The sequence below is a fragment of the Cinclus cinclus genome, chromosome Z (genome assembly GCF_963662255.1).
Source record: "Cinclus cinclus chromosome Z, bCinCin1.1, whole genome shotgun sequence".
NCBI lineage: Eukaryota > Metazoa > Chordata > Aves > Passeriformes > Cinclidae > Cinclus > Cinclus cinclus.
In genome coordinates this window covers 25108699-25126705 of record NC_085084.1, presented here as the reverse complement: position 1 = coordinate 25126705, position 18007 = coordinate 25108699, and the positions used below count along the sequence as shown (strand labels likewise).

At 42.4% G+C, this 18007-nt stretch overlaps 1 protein-coding gene across 7 annotated transcripts in view; it reads left to right on the top strand.

Moving 5' to 3' along the window:
- The window catches only part of APC (APC regulator of WNT signaling pathway), a 63583-nt gene that overhangs the window by 13768 nt on the left and 31808 nt on the right, over positions 1-18007 (top strand). For all 7 annotated transcript variants that reach the window (XM_062512683.1, XM_062512680.1, XM_062512679.1 and 4 more), the window contains exons 2-5: positions 8698-8782; positions 9723-9924; positions 15562-15670; positions 17207-17320. In XM_062512683.1, the coding sequence (XP_062368667.1) occupies positions 8698-8782; positions 9723-9924; positions 15562-15670; positions 17207-17320 (510 nt within the window). The remainder of the gene's footprint in view (positions 1-8697; positions 8783-9722; positions 9925-15561; positions 15671-17206; positions 17321-18007) is intronic.

Genomic DNA, 18007 nt, shown 5'->3' with positions numbered 1-18007 from the left:
GCCAAGGAAAGCAGAAGCTTCCCCTTGGACTGAAAGAAATTGTGATTCTTCCGATTATTATAATTTTGGAATTAAGAGAGCTCTCAGGCAAAGATATGGGGGTAGGAATAACAGTTCTTTACTAGTATATTTAACACGACAAACAAGAACAACAACAGCTATGAAATTACCCACAAACAGAACAGTAACTCAGTCCCAGTGTTTTTGGCTGCAGGCACCTTTTCCCTGAGCTTTAGTTCCCGGTGCTGGGGGCAGGCAGGTCCCGCAGAGCCGCAGGAGGGCTGGGGGTGATGGCAGCGCTGTCCCAGGGGGAGAGAGAGATGGAGAGAGCCCTCCGCTCATGGTGTCGGTCCCGGTGCTCAGTAGAGTGCTGGATGGTGGTAGTTCACAGCGAGAAGACAGCCGGACAGGGTCCGATGGTGGTTTCCCGACGCTGGGATGGCAGGGATGAGACACCGGTGGCGATCGTCCTTCTCGTCCGAACTCCGCGGGGGAAATGGGCCGAGGCCCAGCCTTCCGCTTCCTCTTCTGGCTGTTTGAATCTCGAGGGGTTTCCCTCTTCCCTCCCGTCCCCTCCCCCTTGTCACCAGGGCCCAGTCAACAGGTATCTTAGCATGACAATGGGGGAAATTCCACAGAGGGAAAAAAAAAAGAAATAACTAACCCCCAACATTATCCACCCCAAATTTCCCCTACCATCATGCCAAATCAAATTAAAAATCTTCAAATTATAGACATCCATACAGTTACAGATACAGGCACAGTATTGTAGGTAGTTCACCCTAAAACAAGGTCTCCTTGGGGTATGCATCTGGTCTTTCCATCCCTTTGCATGATCCACCAGCTACACCCTGGCCCTTGAGCAAAAACCACCCCCCGAATTGGATTGTCTTTGCTGGAGGCAGGGTTCACCCAAACAGTTTTTCCTAGCATACCTCTCATATGCACCACTGGAACCTTGTCCCCATCTGGTGTTGTCAAGGGCTCAGACTGGGCAGGGCCTGCTCGATTAGTGGAACCTCAGGTGTTCACTAACCATGTGGCCTTTGGTAGATTAATCTCCCAGTTCTTGAAAGTCCCCCCACCCAGTGCCTTCAAGGTGGTTTTAAGCAGCCCATTGCACCGTTCCACTTTCCCAGCCGCTGGTGTGTGATAAGGAATGTGGTACACCCACTCGATGCCGTGTTCTCTGGCCCAGGTGTTTATGAGGCTGTTCTTGAAATGAGTCCCATTGTCTGACTCAGTTCTCTCAGGGGTACCATGTCTCCAAAGGACTTGTTTTTCCAGGCCCAGGATGGTGTTGTGGGCAGTGGCATGAGGCACAGGGTAGGTCTCCAACCATCCAGTGGTGGCTTCCACCATGGTCAGCACGTAGCGCTTGCCTTGGCGTGTCTGAGGCAGTGTGATGTAGTCAATCTGCCAGGCCTCCCCATACTTATATTTGGACCACTGCCCCCATACCAGAGGGGCTTCACTCGCTTGGCTTGCTTGATGGCAGCACACGTCTCACAGTCATGGATAACCTGGGAAATACTGTCCATGGTGAGATCCACCCCTCGGTCTCGTGCCCACTTATAGGTTGCATTTTTGCTTTGATGACCTGAGGCATCAAGGATCCATCAAGCCAGGAACAACTTTCCCTTGTGTTGCCAGTCTAAGTCTATCTGTGACACCTCTATCCTTGCAGCCTGATCTACTTGCTCATTGTGTTGGTGCTACTCATTAGCCCGACTCTTGGGGACATGGGCATCTACATGACGGACCTTTACGGGTAGCTTCTCTACCCGACTGGCAATGTCTTTCCACTCATCAGCAGCCCCGATTGGTTTTCCCCTACGTTGCCAGTTAGCTTTTTTCCATCTTTCCAGCCAGCCCCACAGAGCATTGGCTACCATCCATGAATCGGTGTAAAGGTAAAGCTTTGGCCACTTCTCTCTTTCAGCAATGTCCAGGGCCAGCTGAACAGCTTTGAGTTCAGTAAGTTGACTTGATCCACCTTCTCCTTCAGTAGCTTGTGCAACCTGTCATGTGGGGCTCCATATGGCTGCTTTCCACTTCCGGTTCATCCCCACGATGCGACAGGAACCGTCAGTGAAAAGAGCGTAGCGAGTTTCATCTGCTGGCGGTTGGTTGTATGGCGGGGCTTCATCAGCCCGGGTCACTTGTTCTTGCTCCTCTTCATCGGCAAGACCAAAATTTTCACCTTCTGGCCAGTTTGTAATTATTTCCAAAATCCCAGGGCTAATTGGGTTTCCGATACGGGCGCGCTGTGTGATGAGGGCAATCCACTTGCTCCATGTGGCATTGGTGGCGTGGTGGGTAGAGGGGACCTTCCCTTTAAACATCCACCCCAGCACTGGTAGTCGGGGTGCCAGGAGGAGCTGTGCTTCTGTGGCAATCACCTCTGAGGCAGCTTGAACTCCTTCATAAGCAGCCAAGATCTCCTTCTCTGTTGGAGTGTAGTTGGCTTCAGACCCTCTGTAACTTCGACTCCAGAATCCCAGAGGTCGGCCTCGGGTCTCACCAGGTACCTTCTGCCAAAGGCTTCAGGACAAGCCCTTGTTCCCAGCTGCAGAGTAGAGCACATTCTTCACCTCTGGTCCCGTCCTGCTGGGCCGAGGGCTACAGCATGAGCGATCTCCTGCTTGATCTGGGCAAAGGCTTGCTGCTGCTCAGGGCCCCAGTGGAATTCGTTCTTCTTCCGGGTGACCAGGTAGAGAGGGCTCACGATCTGGCTGTACTCAGGAATGTGCATTCTCCAAAAGCCTATGGCACCTAGGAAAGCTTGTGTTTCCTTCTTGTTGGTTGGTGGAGTCATCGCGGTGATCTTATTGATGACCTCAGTGGGGATTTGGCGCCGCCCGTCTTGCCACTTTACTCCCAGGAACTGGATCTCTCGGGCAGGACCTTTGACTTTGCTCCTCTTGATGGCAAAACCGGCTCCCAGCAGAATCTGGATGATCTTTTCTCCTTTCTCAAATACTTCCATTGCCGTGTTCCTCCACACAATGATGTCATCGATGTATTGCAGATGTTCTGGATCTTCACCCTTTTCCAGTGCAGCCTGGATCCATCCATGGCAGATGGTGGGGCTGTGTTTCCACCCCTGGGGGAGTCGGTTCCAGGTGTACTGCACGCCCCTCCAGGTGAAAGCAAACTGAGGCCTGCACTCTGCTGCCAGAGGAATGGAGAAAAATGCATTGGCAATGTCAATGGTGGCGTACCACTTTGCTGCCTTGGACTCCAGCTCGTACTGGAGTTCCAGCATGTCCGGCACGGCAGCGCTCAGCGGTGGAGTCACTTCATTCAATGCACGATAGTCCACAGTCAATCTCCATTCTCCATCAGACTTACGCACAGGCCAGATGGGGCTGTTGAAGGGTGAGTGGGTTTTGCTGACCACCCCTTGGCCCTCCAGCTCACGGATCATCTTGTGGATGGGGATCACGGCATCTCGATTTGTCCTGTACTGCCGGTGGTGCACTGTCGAGGTGGCAATTGGCACTTGCTGCTCCTTCACCTTCAGGAGTCCCACTACAGATGGGTTCTCTGACAGTCTAAGCAAGGTGTTCAATTGCTTAATGTTTTCTGCCTCTACAGCAGCTATTCCAAAAGCCCACCTGAGTCCCTTTGAGTCTTTGTAATAGCCATTCCTGAGGAAGTCTATGCCTAGAATACACGGTGCCTCTGGGCCAGTCACAATTGGATGCTTCTGCCACTCTTTCCCAGTCAGGCTCACCTCAGCCTCCCGCAAAGTCAATTCCTGTGATCCTCCTGTCACCCCAGCAATAGAAACAGGCTCCTCCCCCACATGTTCTGATGGTATTAGAGTGACCTGTGAACCAGTGTCAACTAATGCCCTATGTTTTTGTGGCTCTGATGTGCCAGGCCATCGGATCCACACCGTCCAAAAGACCCGGTTTTCCTGTGCCTCTCCCTGGCTAGAGGCAGGGCCCCTCTAGCACTGGTTATTATTTCCTTCCTGGGCATACATGTTGGAGGTTCGCTCAAGGGGATCTGACAAATCCTCCCTTTTGTAATACCCTGCATCTTGGTTATGGGAAGTTGAGGCTACCTTCACTTTAGTGGAGCTCTTTTGGTTAGTGTTTCCCTCCCTGAGTTGACGCACCCGTGCTGCCAGGGCAGAAGTGGGTTTCCCATCCCACCTCCTCATGTCTTCCACATGGTCACGCAGAAAGAACCACAGGTCAGCTCGTGGGGTGTATCCTCTCTCCCTAGCTGGGGGACATTGGGCTCTAACTCTGGGATCTGTGACTCGCACTGGTGCTGCATTGACCTTCCTCATCTCCTCCCTCACCCCTCTTATCTCCTCCTTGAACTCCTCTCTGAGTTCCCTAATCACGGCAGAGACCTGAGCCTGCATTGGGCCATTCATTATACTCTCAAAATTTCTGAGCTTATTGGCAACAGAACCCACTGTCTCGTGGTTGTTGTCAGCATTAATGGCTGCAATGAATGTGGTGAATTGGGATGGCCCCAGGTGTGCCAGATTCCACAACATCTGCCCTGTGCACCTGACCTCGTCGGGGTCATTGTCATGTTGTCCACCCCTCCCAAAGAGTACCTCCAGTATTGCTACTTCTCTCAGCTGTTGGATCCCCTCTTCAGCGGTCTTCCAGCGCATTCTATGGTGGTGCTCCTGCATTCTCTCTCTGTGGACAAACCTCTCTCTTACACTCATTAAAAGCCGCTCCCAGAGGGAAAGGGGGCCTGGTTCCCTTACGAATATGTGATCCACACCTGAGTCCTGGGTCAGGGGTCCCAAATTCCTTGCCTCAGTACCATCCAGCTGCACACCTGTACCCATAAGGTCCCAGACCCGCAGTAACCACGTTGTAAAAGCCTCACGGCTCCTTCATACAACATCTTTACGCAGATTACAGAGACTCTCGTATGACAGGGACTCCGTGATGATCTCAACCTCTGGCTCCCCTGCTGGTTGTGAGGGCCCTGCTTTCTGATCATTATTATCTAGGTGCTTTGTTTTCACCTTAGACTTTCTAGTTTCCACGGGGGCAACTGCTGCTGGCTGTGAGTGCCCTTGCAGTTCAGCTGGAGCCTGGAGAGATGTAACATTTGTGGGTTCCACTGCTGCACCATCAGGTTCTCCCTCTTTAAGGCAGGGGGAGAGTTTCTCAAGAGCTGGGGAAAGGTACTCCTTCAGCATTTGGCCCATCTCCTTCACTAGAAACCCCACCCACTCTGGATGGTTCCTTTCTGAGGTGAGCTCTGGGGCAGAATCAGGCTCAGGGGCAACATCCTTAACCTCTGGGGCAGAATCCTTAGTCTCTGGGGCAGGGGCAGGGTCAGGCTCTGGGGCAGAGTCCTTAGTCTCTGGGGCAGAGCCAGGCTCTGGGGCAGGATCCCTATTCCTTGGAGGATGTATCAGGGTTGTCATCCAAGTCAATCTCCCCTCATCTCGGAATGTTAAATAGAACAGGTTTACAAGGCCTATTAGCAATGTCAGCCACTGTATGATATCATTACTGCTTAGAAGAGATTTGAACCCCTCAAAAGCTGGTGGAGCAGACCCAAAAAACTGTGTAAGGGGTTGGGACAAAATTTTCCCTGGTGTCATATCCTCACAGTATGTACCATTATTAAAGTAGCCCCAAAAACATACAGTTAGAGTGTGATAGCTCCGAATCCATGTGCCCACCTTCCAGAGGAAGTTAAAAATCCATGAATTTCTCACGTTATCAGCCCACAAAAGGAACTGGATAATAGTTACAGCAGCCTGAGTTATAGGACCCATGTTCAAGTAAGGGATTGCAAATGGGAGAGATAAAGCTGTGGCCACATGGAGCCCAAACCACGGTAAGCTGGACAACATGATGCCACCTAACACAAAACTGAGGTAACTCAAGAACTGTTATTCCTTTTTCACCCTTTTCACTCAATGCCCTCGGGCCCCACGTTGGGTGGCCAAAATCTGTCCTGGTTTGAATGACAGGTGTTTGCCAAGGAAAGCAGAAGCTTCCCCTTGGACTGAAAGAAATTGTGATTCTTCCGATTATTATAATTTTGGAATTAAGAGAGCTCTCAGGCAAAGATATGGGGGTAGGAATAACAGTTCTTTACTAGTATATTTAACACGACAAACAAGAACAACAACAGCTATGAAATTACCCACAAACAGAACAGTAACTCAGTCCCAGTGTTTTTGGCTGCAGGCACCTTTTCCCTGAGCTTTAGTTCCCAGTGCTGGGGGCAGGCAGGTCCCGCAGAGCCGCAGGAGGGCTGGGGGTGATGGCAGCGCTGTCTCGGGGAGAGAGAGATGGAGAGAGAGCCCTCCGCTCACGGTGTCGGTCCCGGTGCTCAGTAGAGTGCTGGATGGTGGTAGTTCACAGCGAGAAGACAGCCGGACAGGGTCCGATGATGGTTTCCCGACGCTGGGATGGCAGGGATGAGACACCGGTGGCGATCGTCCTTCTCGTCCGAACTCCGCGGGGGAAATGGGCCGAGGCCCAGCCTTCCGCTTCCTCTTCTGGCTGTTTGAATCTCGAGGGGTTTCTCTCTTCCCTCCCGTCCCCTCCTCCTTGTCACCAGGACCCAGTCAACAGGTATCTTAGCGTGACAATGGGGAAAATTCCACAGAGGGAAAAAAAGAAAGAACCAACCCCCAACACTGACAGGGCAGATGTTATGTATAAAGATATCTGGACCATAAAGCTGATGAGGGTACCCTTGAACATCCTTAAGAGCACAAGCAAAGGAAAGATGTCTTCACAAGAGTACAAATTTTATCACCCCAGGCTTGATCTTAAAGGCAAAGCTGACATTAACAGGCAGTGCAGTAGGAGCAGCTCTGCAGGTGAATTGTGTTGAGGACCCAGCAGACATACGGTATGTATATACATATATATATATATATATATATGTATGTGTGTGTGTATATACATGTATATATATGTGTATGTATATGTATATATATGTATCATGATAGTTTGTGTTTGGACTAACTTCAGCTTCCTCCTGGGGAGTGAATGCCCATCAGCACTCCTGGTTTTAACTGCTGGCTTGGCTTGTTACAAAAGAAATTTGATTCATGCTCTGAGATATCTGCTATGGGAATCCAGGTAGAGCTAGAGTGGGAGTATGGAAGTCTGGCATCAAACTGGTCCAAACTAAGACATGAATGTGGGCAAACACCTCTATCAGTAAACTGGAAATTTGGGTGTCTGTAGTCCAGAATGCTTCTTTCCAGAGCACAATGGCAGAGGCTGCCGCAATTAGGCTGCTACCATTTGGTCTAAGGCTTGAGATTATTTCCATAGAGCTCTGTACAGTTCTGTACTCAAAATCCTTTTAATTACAAGTGACAGCACTTTGAATACAGGAAAGCTCATCATTCCACTGCTTAAAGAATCCTGAGTTTTCATAGATGCCACAGGTTTTTTTCTCTTTTCAAGAGAAAAATGCATTTAAAAGGTACCTTTTTGTAAGTTGCAAAGGTACCAATGCATTTAGAAGGTACCAACCTTGTAAGTTGCAAAACCTGCCAATATTGACAGTGAGGTATGTTAGACTCTTAAAAGAACAAAACTTTGGTGTAGACATCTTTTTAAATTGTCTAGAATTAATTAGTTTTCAGATCTAAACAGAAGTACAATCCTGTGTGTGGAGTCTGTGCATGAAAATACATTGCAAAATACCTTCCATTATTCAGAATTGCTTTCATCTCCTGATTGTTGCTGCTTCTAAATATATTTTCTGTACCACAGTATGAAAAGTGATACTTAAAGTTCCAGTAAGGGCTTTTTGCCTTGTAGCCAGTCTTTTTTATTTGTACTTGCTATTGATGTATTTGTCATGATGATACCGAAAAGAACCTTCACTAACTTGCATTTAATTTTCTATGTGAATTTAGGCCACTGAGCATTTGGGAACTTAACAGGCCACTTTAGTAATTGGGTTTTTTGGGGCTTTTTTGGGTGGGTTTGTTTGTTTGTTTGTTTTTGTGGTTTGTTTTGTTTTGGGGTTTTTGGTGCATCAGAATTGTGTTCCTTCAGCTGTATAATTTTATCATACATAGTTTCAGTAGCACATGGCAGTATTCTTGGGTTTGAAGCTTCAGCTGCATGAAGGAGTCTATATCTCTTTCTGGTGGGTCTGATGGTGGTTGAAATAGAAGTAGTAATAATAAAAATAATTGATGCCTTGAAGGAAACCTAGGTCTTTTGCTCTCAGGCATAATAATGGTAGCATTTGTAGTGCAAATAACATGATTCTTCTTGCCGGCTTACAGTGGTGCTAAGACCTCAGAGAAAACAAATCCTGGGGATTTCTTCTAGTCAAGATACTTTTCTGTTAGTTACATAGCAAAAATTGATTTTTAGAAGACTGACTGATTTCTCTGTGCTTGCATTTCTCCATCTCTTAATTCAAAATAACTGGTAGTAATTTTGAGAAGAACTTCCAAGTAATCCAATAGATTGAACTGCCAGATTGGTTTATGCAGGATACGCTTTACAAGATGACAATGCTGGGAGTACCATTGTAGACTATATCTGATAACAGTTAAAATTATGATGCTTGATCACTGCTCACATGAAATATAATTTACATCAGTGTCTCAGCAGCTGAGAAATGAGTGTGCTCTTTTGGGTAAGAAAGCACGTATTTACCTTGTGGCTTATTACTGTAAGGATTTCTTAATTACGCTTATTCTTACAGGAGGTACTGAAACAGCTGCAAGGAAGTATTGAAGATGAGGCAATGGCATCTTCTGGACAAATTGACTTACTGGAACGACTTAAAGGTAAATCTGAAATTTGTGTTTTAAGTAGGTTCATTTCTTTCTCCATTGTTTTTAATTTGGGATAAAATTTTGGAAGTCATTTATATCTTCTTTCCATTGTGGACCTTGATGATTATGCATATTCTCAGTACCTAAACATTTTTGATAAACATTTTAAGACGCACTCTTTAAAACAAAACAAAAACAAAGAAAAAAACAACAACAAAAAAATTCTTCTCCATTCATACTTTTGCTGCTGTTCCTCTAGGATTTAATATTCATTACTTTTGATATAACTCACATTTCCTTTTTTAGGAAAAAAATCCCTAGAAGTTAATGTTGATGTAGTTCCACCAATTATCTGAACTTGTTTGCATGTCCTGCCCTCTCCTTGTCATATTACTAGAATTATTTCTGTCATGCTGCAAATTGATGGCCCCTTCCCTATAGCATGTGCTGGAGTGTGTATCATCCCGTTGTATGGGAAGTGCCAGCAAGCCCAGACCATTAACTCCCTGTCTACGTACATAATCCCTGTCACTGACCAAGAAATTTGATAGGGATGTCTATCTTTAAGAGCCCCTGTGATGAGTCATCTGTTACGTGATGGTGAAGCATTTGCAGGATCTCTGGGAAAGAAATTTTTGGGAAGTGGGCCACATGATATTTATGCAGAACTCTACCCGTTTCTTAAGTCCTCTGGGAAGGAGGCAGGCAGGCTTTTGTGGGGATACTGTTCTGATTGCCAGGATTGCTGTTTGGCCATCTGCTCAAATAACTGCTGTTCTCCAAGTCCACCATATCCATTGTTTTTGTTCACAGTATTTTCGCTGCATTTCTGTGCAAAATGTTTCTGTTAAAAATCCCCGTGGATTTGTTCAGGAAGTAAGAAATCAAGATAGAAATGATATTTTAACTTGGAACCTTCAGCTCTGAAGGATGTTTGCTGTTCATTTTCTAGAACTGAATTTGGAAAGCACCAGCTTTGCTGGGGTGAAGTTAAGGCCAAAGGTGTCCATGCGTTCCTATGGGAGCCGGGAAGGGTCCGTGTCAAGTCGCTCTGGGGAGTGCAGTCCAGTCCCCTTGGGGTCATTTCCAAGAAGAGGCTTTATGAATGGAAGCAGAGAAAGCACTGGTTACTTAGAAGAGCTAGAAAAAGAGCGGTAAATTTCTTTTTTTTATTCCTCTAGTATGGACTGACATCTGATTTTAATGTGGAAGTTCGCTAACACACGTAGTATTTAGCTATCATGAATATGGTTTTGAACAGTGGTATATTTACCTGTCATTTATCTTGACAGGTAAGAAACCAGGAATCTGCATTTTATTTAGATGCACATGCAGGAAAATACAAAAAAAAGTGAAATATCGTTCAGTTTCTACTACTTCTTCATATGTGTGTATTGTTACTCTTTGTTGGCTGAAGATTTTTTTAAATTTTGATAAGCAGGTTGTCACTGTTTCAAGTATATTTCAGCAGTGAGGGTGGAGCAATCTAAGCTACCTCCATATCTCCTCACCTCTCTTGGTAAATGCTGAAGCTGTAACAATGTGATGATGAAATCACGTTCTCTCTTTTGCAGATGGTTATTAAGCACTTTAACTGGTTTATCAATTATTTACTATTAGTGGACATTTACCTGGTGACTATTCTCTCAGAAAAAGTATCAGCTAAACAAAATACATGTTCTTATCTTCATGATGTTGTTCCCATCAGATGTTTTGTATTGACAAAATCTTGGAATTTCTTTTCCTGAAAGGCAGTGGTATCCATTTTTAGGAAGAACATGCTTTCAGGTCATAATACAGAGTTGTAGCACTTTATCAGTCACTTATAAAGGAAATGCAAAGTAAGAGACATGCAGCTGTTTCCACTGAAGTCATCTCTAGTTCTTAAAAGTAACCTGACTGAAATACCAGATGGTTTCAGAATCCCATCTGCAAGACAGGGTTTCCTAAAGATTTGTTCCTATTTAATGGATGGGACATAAAGCTGTGGGCTGCAAAACCAAATAAAATGCAACAGAGTATTATTGTGCCTAATAGACATTAATAAGCAAAAAAATGCATTTTCAAGTTGTAGTAGAAAAGCTCTGAGTAATGAGTGGGTTGTGGACAGCACTCTAGAAACCGCTCCTCTAAAGGATTTTCTCTAGAGTTCAGCAAAACTTTTGCAGCCAAGACCTGAAAGGAGTATCCTTTTCTTCCAGGATATTATGTCCAGGTCCTTTTTCTTCGGTCCTATCAGCAGAATGAAAGTAGCTTCCCATGGGTCCATACTGAGCCTGTTCTAGCAGCCACTCTTATTTTTTCCTTCTCCTAGCCAGGACCACCACTAATGTTCTGTTGAATATAGATTCCTGAGGAGCTGTATAAGAATATTTAGGAATTTAGGAATCAATTGACTTGCTTGCATCTTAGTCTTCAAGAGTCTGATGTGTCTGTTGTTTACTGTCTTAAAAAACTGTGTGTTTGTTTGTATTCTTCCAGTGCTGTTTTTTACTACAGATAATATTAAAATCTTTAAACACAGTTGGAACTTTCAGTGTGGTTCCAGTGAGCTCCTGCTCACTTGGAACAAGCAGCATTTATAGCAGCCAGAGTTCTTCAAGGTGATTAGCACCTCTGATTTATGATCTGTGATCCTTCCCCACCCTGGTGGATTCTGAGGTGATAGTTCTTTGGACATTTTTCTTGGCAGTGAAGAGAGCTTAGGCAGTGAACCAGTCTGTGTTCCAAATAACACTGAAGAAAAGGGAATAAGGATGTTTAAATTTCAGAGAAGCTTAGGCACTGTTACTGATGGGGTAGCTGATGGGGTAAATATTTGTGCTGTGGAGAAGATGCATCTGTGGAGGTCTGGCCAGATCACATCCGGCTTCATTATTAGCAAAATGATGGATAATGAAACAGCTACTCTGTTAAGCTGTTTCAGGGTGCATGTAGATGCATGTAGAGCATTGATGAGAACCCTGGGTAGCCAAATTAATCTGAACTTGGCGGGGTATGAGCATCTAAAATCACTACCATTTCTTAAAGAAAATTGACCACTTATTTTCCTGTGGTTTGTCTCTAAACTTGTTTGGCACGTTTACTAAATTTTTGTGTATCTAAATGTATATATTTGCTAATCAGTTTTGGATTTTTGCACTTAAACAGACTTTCAAGAACTTGTGAAACTTGACAAGCCTAAAATAAATTAAACTAAATTAACGCTTTTCAGAAATATGCAACAAGAGAAAATTTCAGTATTTTAACATGCTGGCACAATATGTGCTGCATACAGGCAACAGTGTTTGTGTGCGGACTAAACGATATATTTAAATATTTAGAGCAGTTTGGTAGGTACCTGGTGTCCAGTCAGGGTCAACCTACCGCACTTGACTGAAAGTGAACTTCTGAGGGGAAGAAAATGTATCAATTTATTCACCAGAATAAACATGAAGTTATTGGCATATATCTCATTTGTTTGGCTCTCCTCTAATTCCAAAGTTTAAAAAAACAAAGGGAAAAAAAAGGAGGCAAATGGGCAGTGGCAGCGCTATGCTTTTAAATTGCCATTTTAGAATACTTTAATCATGAAATATCTCTTGCTTTCTCTGGCTATTTGCAGGTATACTTGGTAAGAGCATTATATCAACAACAAAATTTTTCAGAGTATACTGTAGGTTAATTTCTGTGTTTGTTTGCTCTCGGCAATTTAGCAAATTTAATAATCTCACCTTTTTAAATCCTGTAATTTGCCACTAAAGATGAGAGTCTTCTGAGGAATTTTATATGAAAATGTTTGTATGCCCTCTTTATTCCTTCTGGTTTATGCCATTCCTTTTTTATTTCTGTAATGTCGATTTGGAACATTTTCTATCACATGACTTCTTTCTTCCACTATGCTTATCTCTTTTAGGCTTACTGGTAAAACTTACCTCAAACTTTACAACATCAGCACTGCTTTTCAAGATTTTATTCCATCTCCCACCAATTGAAGTGAAAGTATTAATTATAGTTGTAATTTACATAATCCAAGCAGAGTATCATATAGTTTGTTTCCCTTCTCCCTTTTAGCCAGGAATAATATTGACATAATTATGCAGAAAATACTCCCCAAAGAATGAGAGCTTTCTACATTCATTCAGTTTCCTCTGTTGTTGGGAGTTTCAAAAATGCTACATGAGAAGTTTTTGAAAAACCCACCCTTCAGAAAACCAGTTCAAATTGAAAACTTTTTGTTAACTCATAGAAACAGTGTAAAGTTCCAAGAGCTGTCTCCATTTGCTTTGCTGAATTCTCAGAGAACTTGACAGGGTATGACAGAGAACAGAATTTTTCTGATGCTGTGCAAGTCCTAATGTAAAAATCCTGGGGGTATAAAAAGATGGAATAACTGCCCTGTTTTTTTCCATCTTTTTCAGGATCATTGTAACTGCTCTTTCACTTTAAATCCTTTCCTAATGCTTAGAAGCTCCCAGAGACTGAGAAGCAGCTGTACTTCTGGTTGGAATAGTATCTGAGAGTAATGTTAAATGTGTGGAGCAGCTTACCAGACAAGTCTACAGAGAACTGCTGTTTATTGCTGCTTATTTTCAAGGAAGATTGAAGTGCAACCTCATGTAGTTGTAGTGACCTTTCAGGTTTTGTGCTGAGAGAATTAAATACTTTTAAAACCTGAATTTTCACAGAGCAGTGATACCAAACTAGTATTCCCAAACGAAGCATCACTTCAGAAGACAAAATGACAATGTTAAAATAAACAGGTCACCCTCAGTTCATGCACTGTGTTGTTTATGCAGCAGTGATGGTTCTTATGTTATTTTCTTGCTTTTAGCATCCATTGTGCATGTCAAAACAGATTGAATGACCCACTGTCTCACATACTGAAGACTCTACATTGCATAAGAGGAATTTAATTGTATGTTTACTTATCTGAAACTAATCTCTCCAGTTTCTGCTGCCAGTTCTTTGACATCCTGGGGCAGAATTTTTCAGTCCTTTCACTTTTGCAAGTCCTCAAAACTAAAAATACTTTTTATAAGTATTGCATTAATTGTGCTTTTGCAGATTTTATTTCATAGCCTGGACACAACTGGTGCATGGATACTCAAGGTGGTAAAAAGGGAAGCTGTACAGAATTCCATTCTGTCCAGAGATTAGGAACCAGGGCTGTGTAGCAAGAGAATAGGCAGGTGGGAGGTAGTCTCAACTAGCATTCCCCAAGCACCATGTATTACTTTTGCCTTCAGTCTGTCTAAAGAACTTCAGGAATTTTTGCCAGCCACATCCTTGTGACTGAAGAATTACTGCTGTCTTGTGGTACTGCTCCATTTACCTGCCAAATTATGGTAATTGTTTCTTGCTTCATTTCAATCATTTTTATTGTAAACCTTGGCATCCTTAAAACAAATCTGTTTCAACCTGACTGTTGCATCAAATCTGGAAATTTATGTAATTATGTTCATATTTACAGACATTTAACACTCTTAGCTGTGTGTAGTTTTTTAATCTCACATCGAAAGGAGAGATCCTTTCTTTCAGTTTTCCATTTTCACACAGGCCATGCCACTTATATTGCATATGCAATAAATGTTAAGTCCTAAAAATTAGCTTGAAACATTTTTAAGCAGATTCTTTTAAATGCAAGTCTTAAAATTCTTTCTTTTGTGTGGAAGATGGATTACCTTCTCAAAGCATGTCTGTATTATGAAAATAGTCAGAGGAAATTTGAGCTTTTGTTGTATGCTGTGTAATTGTTCCATAGTGACTTACAGTAATTATCCATAATGTGTTTTGGTGCTTGATGAAGGTTCATGTACTTTTGCTCAGAAAGGCTACAGCCAGAGAGGAATGCAAAATTTAAAGGTTAGGAGATAATACTGGGCAAACTTTTTTGCAGCATTCTGTCTTTTGGCTAAGTATTGATTTTGTCATTTCTGTTAATGAGCAATGTTAAAACATCAGAAGGACAAATGGTACTTGCAGAAAGCATTAGAAAGAAAATAATAAACTTGTAATTTTTTTTTAAAGAATGGCTTTTCTGTTTATTCCTACTAGCCACATGTTGCTGGAAAATTTAAATATACATATTTTGAGGAGTATTGTAGCCAGGAGAATGATTTAATTTTTTATAAGATTTGGAATTATGTAAAACTCAGCTCATGAAGGATTTTTAAAATAGTATTTGAAATTTCTAATAGGTTTTATGCCTTGGTAGTCTGCATATATTATTAATTTTGTCTTTCTCAGTTATTACTCACGTATGCAGTGTGCTTATAATACCCATTTAACATGTTTTTAACAGCTGCAAATGTATCTTGTATAAAAAGTTCAGTGGAAAATACTGGTTTAAAGTATCTCAGGCACTCACTCGTTTTGTGTGCTTTACCCATATTTTGCTATGGGTGACAAAATGGGTGAAAGAACAGTCCAAAGGTGAAGATTCTCAATTCAGTAATTCAGGACTGAGGGTTGTACTTGCTTATGTGACAGATCTTTTCTTAAATGCTGTTTGCACTATGCAGTGTATTTTTGAAAGAAGCAGGGAACGGGTTAACACACAACTAATAACTATGATTTTGCTTTCATAAAAGGTCTCTTAGCTTTGGATTTCAAAGTGGTTTTTTTAGAAAAATATGTCTATTTTTCTCTCTCTTAGATGAGGCCCTGAAATGCTTAGCACAGAGGATTGGGTAGGTTGATTAGAGAGGGCCAGGGAATTGAATGCAAATGTCTTCTTATTGCCTTCTTCAAACATCCAGATGGAAATGAGGTGTTAATGGTGAGACACTTCCTCCTTCTGCTTTTAATAGATCTCTGTTGCTCGCGGAGCTTGAGAAGGAAGAGAAAGAAAAGGACTGGTATTATGCCCAGCTTCAGAACCTGACTAAAAGGATTGATAGTCTTCCCCTTACCGAAAATGTAAGTACCTTCTGAGTACTGGGTGAAGTGTCTAGTGCTACAGTCTCTGTTTAGAATTTTGTATTTTATTTATTCAGTGACATTCTCTACTATCACTTTAGTTCCAAATTTTAGTTTAAATTTTTTTCCAGTATGCAGTGATAACTTAGCCTAAATAATGCATTTTTTCACCTAGAATTTTACATGTCAAAATTCATACATATCAATATAAATGTCAGTGAAAACAGAGGAGCATTGAGAAGTCATGACAAATTAATTGCTTGTCAGTACACTTCCTTAACTCTCTTTCACCCTGTTCTTTTTAGGGGAATTTTTCTAGTTTTGAGAGTCATATTTGCATAAGACAATGTACACAAGAACTGTTACTTTGTGACAATCAGTAAAGTGATTCTATAGACTATGCAGGTGTTGCAAGCGTTTACCTTGGCACCTTCAAACTATCTATAGTCAAGTCACCGTTGTCTGGGATAGTGGAGATGTCTGACATGCCACATGATGCAGGATTTCCTGTTAGATGTAAGCAACCTGGATGCATTTGCAGTGCATTCCTTCACACATTGAGTTGGTAAGGTGTGGCTGAGTCACACCTGATGAAGGATCAGTCAGCATTCTGGAAATGGAAACATAACAGAAACACTACTTCAGTGGGCAGAAGTAACACTGAGTAATGGCTGAGATTAGAAGAGCACCAGAACCAAGGGAGAAGGCCTGAAAAAGATTTTGAGGAAGTGCAGCCCATTCTCAAAGCACTGTCAGCTGTATCTGTGTCACTCTATCGTAGGTTTCCATTTTGTCTCACCTCCTCCGTAGACAATTAATTCACTTTGCTGTTCTTAGGATTAGAATGCATTACTTAACATTTCCACTAAAGGAGTTTTCTGGCAATTTATGTCCATTAATATTCAGTCCAGACACAGCAAAATGACGGGTCCATTTGGTGCTTGCAGATGATTGTTGAGTTTTGACTCTCTGAATTGACTTTGGTGAATTCTTCTGGAAGGACTGCTCTTGGAGACTCATTTTTTTGCAGACTGAGTAATTGTCCAAAGCCAGTGAAGAGCTTTGTTCCTGCCTCAAAATTTATTCTAGTTCAAAAGTCTTCCCTTAGGCTGCATTGCTGCTCCTGGGTTTAACACTTGTACTCTTTTCACATGGTAGTTGAAAATAAGGTAAATAGAAGCAGTATAAATACCATCACTGTGTGCAGTAGCTTAATACTTCTGAATATTTTTAAAATGCCAATTCAGGTGGCACACATCACAATTTTGTTGAGAGCAGCCAGATATTCCTGTAAGGAATGATACTTTCTTAATGCTTATTTATTATATGTAGTCATTTGACAAAACTCAAGTGTAATCTGCTGGTTGAAAAACGTTGTGTTCTTGTTTTTTGTAACGCAGTCATGTTTTAAATATTACTGTTTTGTATGTTTATGAAATTGTTGTAGAAAAGTAATTGTTCCGCTTTTTGTTCTGAGAAATGCATTGTTTACATAAATAGTATTTCCTAAATGCCTTCCCTGTGCTATGGTTTCAGTTCTCCTTGCAAACAGATATGACCAGAAGGCAGCTGGAGTACGAGGCCCGGCAAATCAGAGCTGCAATGGAAGAACAACTGGGCACTTGTCAGGACATGGAGAAGCGAGCACAGGTAGAGTTTGTCTCTCACCAGTAGAACCAAGGGAAAAGGCTTTCCCGCATATTTATTAAATTATTGGTAATTGTATTTTCAAACTGTGTGTGAACACTCTGTAAAAGTCTAAATGTAAAAGCACTTAGCCTTTTAACTGAAAAAATAGAAATCAGGACATAGGAAATAATTGCTCAGCAAAAATTACCCTTATCTGCCTGTTGTAAATAAAAAAGTCTTTTGACTCAGCAGATGTAGACCATTTATTCAAGAGAAAGTACTTTTTAAATTATCATTTCCTTACAATTTAGTATGTTTTTATCTTCAGAAAAGCCCAGTGCATTTGCAACTGCTTTATTTTGCATCTTTCTGCTGGGTTTCTTCATAACTGTAAGTTTAGAGTGAAATCCAGCTACTGTTTTTAAGTTTCCTTAGCCAGAAAAGTTGTATCAGGGTGATATTTTCAAACAAAGGGCTCTTGAAAAATGTAATTCGCATACACATCTGGAAGGTGTTTACTCTCGCCAAGGGTTGTTTCACATTCGTGATGAGGATATGTACATAGCTAACCACATGGCACACCCATTTGGAAGTATAAATCAGAATGTAATCAGGTGCAGATGATAAATTAAATAATTGGTGGGTTGCTGGTTATAAAAAAATAACCCCCTGTAGCAGGAAAGCAACAATTTGAATTACTTATTACCG